This window comes from Trichosurus vulpecula, chromosome 5 (genome assembly GCF_011100635.1).
Source record: "Trichosurus vulpecula isolate mTriVul1 chromosome 5, mTriVul1.pri, whole genome shotgun sequence".
NCBI lineage: Eukaryota > Metazoa > Chordata > Mammalia > Diprotodontia > Phalangeridae > Trichosurus > Trichosurus vulpecula.
In genome coordinates, this window is record NC_050577.1 from 252,834,344 (window position 1) to 252,843,203 (window position 8,860).

The following is an 8,860-nucleotide window of genomic DNA, read 5'->3' on the forward strand; positions in this document are numbered from 1 at the left end:
CTATAAAGCACAATGACTGCCAGCTTAGCGAAAAGATGGCATTATGCTGGACTGATGCTCTGCAGGTATTTATTCAGCACCTATCAGGTACCCAACATTATGGAGCCAGCATAGGATATCATGAAATATGAGAGAAAGGGGAAAAACATAAGAGTGCTTGTCTTACATTTCCTACTAGACTGTAAATTCCCTAAGGGTAGGAACTGTGTCTTCTCATTTTGGTATTTCCAGTGCATTAAAGACATAGCCACTTCAATATTTGTTAAACTGAAGAATTGTAAGGGGATGGAGAGAGGAGGTGTCAAACAAAGGTAAGTAACTTAGACAACTTTCCAAGTATTTCTTAATTATACTTGTAAGTACTATATTCTTAAGAGTACCCATAGTCATTTGCCAACACCAAGTATAAACGACTGCTGTAGGACCCAGTCCGCTGCTCTTTTGTGCAGGTAGTTTGCAGTAGCATATTTGTTCTGGATCATAAAACCGGTACAAAAGTTTTAAAGTCAGCTAAATTTTTTAGCTGAAAAATATAAACAAAGAAGTTGGGGAGAGAGGAAGTCCAGTGTTGCCATAAAGCAATAGATCCTAACTTCAATCCCAGGCCAAGTTACCAAGAAGCTACAGGAAGGTATCAAGCTATCCTCTTGAAAGAAATTTTAAGGAGCAAAGCAAATTGGCTAATGCACTTCTTGAAGTGCAGCATTAAGAAGCAGCTACAGCTTACTTGCTGCCTGCTACTACCCTCTCAAAAGTTCTTCTCTCCCCCTTCCATCCCCCCCCCCCCCCCAGCATCCTTAGCCTATGCCCGATCTGCAGCGAGTACAAGGAAGACTGAGAAATCCAAGAAGACACCAAACAGGTGCCCTCAACTGTCTTCACCTAGTGGTGTTTTCTGGTGCACTAAGGCTTCTTTTTAAGTGGTAAAATAAACAAATAAATAGACGGGAACAGCAAGAACTGAGGACACTTTCATAGTGAAATACTAGCTGCCTCAATGAAATTGCTTCCTTCACTAGGTGACAGGACCCAGGATATTGATCTCTGCTTTAAAGTTATTCCCAAAGAACTAGGCTTCCTTATCTCTCTTATGCGGTTCAACACTGGTTTGATGAGGGCAAAATAAAGTTTAAAAAAAAGCTTTCCTCGAAAGAACCTTGTGGAATTGGTGGGCTAAGTATTATTATCCTCATTTTACAAAGGAGATAAAAATGATGATCAATTTGCATGCAATATATTCACTGCCTCATTCATTAGAAAGTTACTGAGCAATACTATATGCAAGATTATGCTGCTAGGCAAAAACCATGAACCAGCCTGTTCAACAAGTATCTCTATAAGATATAAGAAGTCTACCTTAAACCACTTTAAAGGACTTTAAAGGAAGATGATAAAATGTAAAGAAAAATGGATTAAACAGATGCTGTTTTTAAAACTACTTTGAACCCCACTCAATAGTTTTACATTTTTTCTTATTTATTTCCTATTATTATTATGTGCTGTACAATTTGTAGTATTTGATGCTCATATTTTGTCTACTATGGTCCAGGGGTGTGCTGGTAAATGTCTAATAACCAGTTCTAAAAGTACAGGCCACATTTTTAAGTCTAACTAATCTGCATTATTAACATTTTCTCCATCACTTTTTAAAGTCTAGACAATCAAAAAAGAAACAAAAAAAAACCCAACAAATTAAAGCCTTGATATTTGTAACTTGCCAATTTCTGAGGTATAAATGCTCACAATGAAAATCTAAAAGATTATGCCAGTTAGAGCTGACTCCAATATACTCTTGATGTCTACAGTCCAAATTGAATTTAGCATGAAAATTCACAGAATTTTTGAGTTGAAAAGGAACATGAAATTCAATAAACTTATTTCATGGAATGATGGAAAGAGCATGGGTCTAGAGTCAGAACCTGACTCAGAGTTCTGAACCTGCATTCAAATTCTGCTGATGCTTATCCCTGTGTGACCTTGAGCAAATTACTTAACTTTTCTGGGGCCTCAGTTTCATTACGGGTAAATGGAGGGGATAAGATTGGATGGGACTGTCTCTTAAGTCCCATACTCTCATTAATATTAAAACTACAGACATTACATATTCCTAAAATATTTTGGATAAAAAACTTTATCAGATAACTGGATAATTAAATGAGGATATATGAAACAGAAGAAAAGTAAAAATCTTAAATTAAGCCAAATTACCAGAATATTTAGGTATTCAGGAATGTTTGGAAATTCATCAAGTCTTTTTTCCGTATGTCTATCATGCTCAGTAATCTTAATTTAAATAATTTCCCCAAACAATGTTCTGGGAAATATTAGACAGCAAGCAGATCTTACTTATCGAAGTATTCCCCCAAAATAGGTTGTCTCCAAATGATTTCAAGACACTGGAACTTAAATAAAATGGTTACTAAGCATCTACTAGGTGTAAGGGCCTATGGCATACAAATCTGTTTACTTTCCTCCAAGACAGTCTTAATTGCTTAAAGATTTTTTTTAAGGTAAAGAAAACACATAAAAAAATTGCAAATTACTTGTTTTACTTTCATTTAGAATAATACCTGTAAAACACACTTAAAATTTTTCCACAGTGTTTTACCATATGCTTCAGGATTAGAGGTAGATCTCTCCACCACCACCACAAGCAATACTAAAATCTGGAACTCAATACCACCAGAAGTGGGTATTTTACTGAACAATTTGAGAAAGAAGGCAAATCTAAAAATCGCACCATGCACTTGCTCAATATGCAAAAGTTTCAAAATTAAAATACTTAAGCTTCAGTGACAAGTTGGGAACCAAGGAAAAGTTCAAAGAATATGAACAATTTTTTGGTTTTAAAAGCCTAACAATTTACATTTTGACCTATAATTATTATAAATGAGGTTTTCAGAAAAAGAAAATCAATCCAAAAGTGAATGACCCTCAGGATTAGTCAAAAGCTGAATCTTGCATATGGGACATAATGTTCCTGGTGGAACAAAATTACTTTAAAAAAAAAAATCTGGTCAAAATGTCCCAGAACCAGAGTTTCAATCTACTAGGTTGTCTTAAGATCATAAGAATAAGAGCTTAATTAAATTAGATTCAAATTCTTTTTCTCAGGACTTTCTCGTTTCACGAAATAAAAACACTGCTTCTGTTTCTGGCAAGGCTCGTACATTTTAACGGGGGTGGCGGGAGAAGAAATAATACACAAAGAACATGAGCTTCTTCAAACTCATAACATTCACTGAACGCAGGATATCCAGACACACAAGTCTTATCTCAAAAAGCTTCATACCATAAAACTTAAGTACCAAAGAGATCAAAATAATATTTTTTTCCCTTTAGCACATAGTCTGTATTCAATGAGTAAATGCTTGATTTTATACTAGGATCTACTATTAGACATAAGAAAGGGCGATGGCTACAAGGTACAGCAAGGTGTCAAGATCTCGTTCTCAGGTGGTGTAAATGGAGGGAAAGTCTGTCGCCTTTACTTGAACGGGGTCGACTCAGTCCACGAGCGTTTATGAGGCCTTTATTAGAACATGCTAGAGATTCCAACTCGGGATAGGGACACAAGTAGCAAAACATTAAAAAAATTTAAAGCGCGATCCCTGCTTTCAAGGAGCTCACATTCTGATGCGGGAGACCACATGCAAACAGGCCCTTGCAGAATAAACAGGCGCAGGGTTAAAGGATCCAGCTCCAAGTCCTTCCTGCGGGTCCCAGATCTCCAAGCCGCCCCCCGTCCCGCCGGCCTCCGACTCAGGAGTGACGCCGCGCTGTGATTTGGACGAAGGTTCGGAGCAATTAAGGACTGAGAACCACCAACACCCCGCTCCCTAATATTTAATGTAGGGGGGAAAGGACGCAGGCGGGAAAAAAAAGACACCCCACCACCACCACCAACATGCTTCTTCTGGGCAAGTTTCCAGCACCCCCGCCCCCAGCGCCCCCAACCCTCCAATGAATCCAACCGTTCCCTGCGCCCGGCCGCGCTCCTTGCTCCCTTCCCGAGGAGGGGCCCCCGGGAACAGGGCGGCCTAGGGCCTCGGGAAAGGCCGAGCCTCCAGGGATTGCCCCGAGCGGACTGCCGGCCGGCCCGACCTTCCCCCGCCCCGCCCCCCCTCACCCCGGCTCCGGCGATAGATCGCAGCTCCGGGGCGCGCCCGGGCCGGGGCCTCGCGGCGGGGAAGGGGCAGGGCAGGGCCCGGAACAGGGAGGGAGGCAGCGGCGCTGCAGGGGTGGGGCCCCGCGCGGATCTCGCGGCCTCACCTGAAGTCCTTGTCGCTGGATGTCATCTTCTCCAGCAGATTGGAGATGTGGTACGAGGCGCTCGCCATGTTGACGGCCTCGGTCCGGGCGACCCGCCGATGCCGAGACTCCTCCTCCTCCTCCCCTGCTCTAGCGCCGGAGCTCGCGGCCCGGCCCGCTCCCGCTCCCGGCGCTGCGGCGGCGGTGATGAGGGAGGCGCCTACAAGGGCTGCCCCCTCCCCGGCGGAGCGCGGGCCTGTCCCGGGAGGAGCAGAGAAAGCGGCGCGGCCCGCCTAACGACAGCGCTGCTCGCGAGGGGCCGGTCTCATGGGCGGCGGGGAGGGGGTGGGGGAGCGGGAAGTCCGGCGAGGGCCTCTCCCGGGAGCCAGACGGTCCTACCCTGGCCTCTCGCTAGCTCCCTTCCTCCCTGAGGCAAGCGGCCAAATCCCGCCTCCTGCACTCCGGGGGCGACGGCGACCGCGGCTCCCGCTGCGTACTTAAGTACCAAAGGAGTACGGAAACCCGGGGTCAAGGGTCACGGAGGCTCCGACGAGCGCGCCCCCGCAGCGGCCCGGATGGGTGGCTATCCAATTGGCCCAGGGGCGTGTCAGTCTGCGCGGGGACGGCCGTGCGTAAGGCGTGACTGGGACGGACAGAGGGGTGTTCTCTCGAGACTTCCAAGCGACGGTTAAAGGGCGCGGGGATGCAGATTAGAGAGGTATGGGCTAGGAAACGGTAAAGGATGGGTTTGAGCGTCATGCGCATAATTGGGAGTAGCAGTGTGGGATTTTAGACACGGAGAAAAAGATAAAGCCCCCGGGCTGTGTTAATGAAGGAATCTAGCCTAAGTTTAGAGTCAGGGCTTTGGTGTGGGACGCGTGGCCTGCGGCATCTTCAAGTGCAGCCGCGCGAAGACTACGAATCCCATCATGCCCTGTAGACGTCATATGCGGACACGACCTGATTGGCTGCTGCCGCTGTCAGCTTCTAGCTCTCCCGCCCCTCATCCTCCCTTTCCTTCTCGGACGGAGGAATGAATGCCGGGATTCGTGGGTTGGCCCAAGACGCGGGGACCTCTGGGTGCTGAAACTGGCGAAGTTCTGACGAATCACTTCTGGCCGTGAACGAAAATTGATTCTGCCAGGGTCGCCCTCTGGCTTCTGTACACGTGCCCAGGCGGGGCGGCCATGCTTTTTCCGCCCTGTAAGGGACTGTACTTGTGTTATCCAACCCAAACCAACCTGCGTCTCCTCAGCGCCTTACAGTGTTCCACGGTGCTCAGCGTACAAAGACCGGTGGTTCCTTCCCTCGACGAGCTTAACGTTTCTACTGGGGATGATGTGGGCTGAGAGAAAAAAAAAAAAACTTTTCCCTGCCCCCCATTTATGGAGACGTAGGGACATCCTTCATAAACCAGGAACATTCGGCTTTATTTTGTTGATTCCCGTCTCCCCGAGCACCATGCCCCTCCCCCCAAACCAAAGGCACAATAAAGCTACTTGTGCCAAAAGATTAGGAAGACCACTGAGGTGTTAACTGAGGCCTAGGAAAACGAGCGCAATGAATTGTCCCCGTTTTTAGCACGGTTTAGTTTGTTGGGTCTGCATGGAGGCACTTTCCTGGCCCTTCTGCTCATCAAATAAACCACTAATTTATTGAATGCTAGATTTCTAACCATTCAAAATCTCTCATCTATTTTCCATTTGTAGGATGATTACTCTTTGGAATTTTGCTGCGAGTTAATGACTAATATAGGTGAATTTTGACCTTGCAAGTTCCATTGCTGGGTTTAGGTTTCAGTTTAGTAAACGTTTGTGAAGGCCTACTATGTGAGAGGTATTAGGCTTGGTGCTGGGGAAGGGAAGATGGCTATGACAAGGCATTGTGATGACTGTGGGAAAAGGGCTCTGCCTGAATGACCTTGGAAATGTCACTTAATTTCCCTGGACCTCAATTTTCCCATCCCATGAGAGTTGGATCATGTCTAACAGATCAGATAATCTTTAGGTCCCTTCCAGCTCTAAATTTTAGAATTCTAGAAATCCCTGTTCTCAGGGGAGTGAGGGTGAAAGATATATACCCATCTTGTATTTTCCTTTTCTACCACCCCTCTAGTTCAGCCCCTGTTTACTTCATGGACAGACCACAGCCTACAAACTGGACTCTCCACTTTCAGTCTCCCTGTTCCAACCCATCCTGTATCCTACTGCCAGATTAATCTTCTTAAAATAAAACTTTTAGTATGTTACTGCTATTTGGAACTTTTGGTGGTTCCCCCATTGTTCAAGGCTTGAAACTATACTTAACCTGGAACTACAATGTGTAGAGCCTTAAACGCCAGGCTTTTTCCTGTTACTTAAGTTACTTAAATTCACCATTTAAGCTAGACTAGGCCTATGAACTTGCTTTAAGTATTTTCTCCTCTGAATTAGAATAGGCAAGGAAGAAACAAAGCTATCAGTCTTTACAGATGATACTACAGTATACTTAAAGAGTCCTAAAGAGTCAACTAAAAAATGACTTGAAATAATGAACAACTCTAGCAAAAGTTGCAGGATATAAAGTAAACCTGCATAAATTATCGGCATTTCTACATATTATTAACAAAGCCCAGCAGCAAGAGATAGAGATATTCCATTTAAAGCAACTGTAGACAACATAAAATACTTGGGAGTCTACTTGCCAAGACAAATCCAGGAACTATATGAACACAATTACAAAACACTTTTCACACCAAATCAGATGGAAGTAGTTGGAAAAATATCTGATGCTCATGAATAGGCTGACATAATATAATAAAAATGAAAATTCTACCTAAACTAACTTATTCAGTGCCATACCATCTAACTACCAAAAAATCATTTTATAGATCTGGAAAAAATAATAACAAAATTCATCTGGAAGAATAAAAGTTCCAGAATATGAAGGGAAATATTGAAAAATGCCAGGGAAGGTAGCCTTGCCATGCCAGACCTAAAATTAGTGGCAGCAGCCATCAAAACTACTTGATACTGGCTAAGAAAAACAGAGATGGATCAGTGAAATAGGCTAGGTACATAAGACACAAGAGTCAATGGCTATACTAATCTACTGTTTGATAAACCCAAAGACTCCAGCTTCTCATCATTTAATAAAAACTGTTGGGAAAACTGGAAAATAGCATGATAGAAATTAGGCATAGACTAACGTCTTACACCTTACACCAAGACAAGGTCAAAATGAGTATATGAGTTAGACATAAAGAGTGAGACTACAAGCAAATTAGGAGAGGAAGGAATAGTTTACATGTTAAACCTATACAGAATGGAAGAATTTATTACCAAACAAGAGATAGAAACTATTATAAAATGCAAAATGGATAATTTTGATTACATTAAATTGAAAAGTTTTTGCACAAACAAAGCCAATGCAACCAAGATTAGAAGGGAAAGAGAAAACTGAGAAACAGTTTTTACACCCAGTGTCTCAGATAAAGGGCTCATTTCTAAAATATTAGAGAATTAAGTCAAATTTATAAGAATACAAGTCATTCTCTAATTGATAAATGGTCAAAGGATATGAACAGGCAGTTTTCAGATGAAATTAAAGCCATTTATGGTCATATGAAAAAATGCTCTAAATCACTATTGATTAGAGAAATGCAAATTAAAATAACTCTGAGGTACCACATCATACCTATCAGATTGGCTAATATGAAAAAACAGTATTTTCTCCTCTGGGCTTTTTTACATAATGTTCCTCTTTCTTGGAAAACCTACTAATCATAGTATCACAAGTTTAAAGCCAAAAAGGAAACCTTAAAAACCATCTCATTCAATCCTCTCATTTTACGAATTAGGATACAGGCTCAGAGAGGGCAAGAGACTTGCCTGTGGTCACACAGCTATAGGAGGTAGAATTTGAACACAAGGCTTCCTGACTCCGACTACAGAATCCTATCCACCACACCAAGTTCTCTCTCTTTTTCACTTACCTAACTCCCTACCCATCCTTCCAGGCTTAGTTAATGCTGCCTCCTCTGAGAAGATTTTCCATCAGTAACTAGACCACTGAAGGTCACAGTGAACTCTCCACTAAAGTGCTTCAGTATTATTTTCTATAGCACATATAATTGACAGTATCTTTGTGTTGTTATCAGTCTATGAATTAATCTTCCCAGGAGACTAAAATGTTCTTGGGAGCAGGCTACACAGAATATACAATAGTGGAATCATATCACTTTAGAGTTTGAAAAGACTGGATAATTCCTCTAGTCAAACTCAATTTACAATAGTAAATTTAAGATTTCAAGCATTTGTGGTTTTAATAGTATAAATGATCCCACCACTGGCAAAGCTTATATAGCTTTTGAGAGTCCCTGTGGACAAAAAAACTCATCATCCTATGAAGTATCTGGTGTTGAACCTCTTCAAATTTAGGGAAGCTGATTGTTAGGCAACAGAAATAAAGTCTGTCACCAGGCCAGTAAGTGAAGGCTTTCCAATGTGCTGGTGCCTGCCACAGTTTGCTCTACATTGGCATGGCCTTCCAAAAATCAGGGTCACCTCCATGCCATGATGAGATCTAATAATCATCAATTATTGTCCTTCATGCTTCGTAGAGGACCAAA

The 8,860-nt window shown here is 42.8% G+C and overlaps 1 protein-coding gene across 1 annotated transcript in view; it reads right to left on the reverse strand.

Annotated features, from left to right (window-relative positions):
* Nucleotides 1–5,167, reverse strand: part of CAND1 (cullin associated and neddylation dissociated 1) — a 43,053-nt gene extending 37,886 nt beyond the window's left edge. Inside the window, exon 1 of the mRNA XM_036759358.1 lies at nucleotides 4,273–5,167. Within this exon, the coding sequence (XP_036615253.1) occupies nucleotides 4,273–4,340 (68 nt within the window). The 5' untranslated portion in view covers nucleotides 4,341–5,167. The remainder of the gene's footprint in view (nucleotides 1–4,272) is intronic.
* Between the last annotated feature and the right edge of the window lie 3,693 nt (nucleotides 5,168–8,860).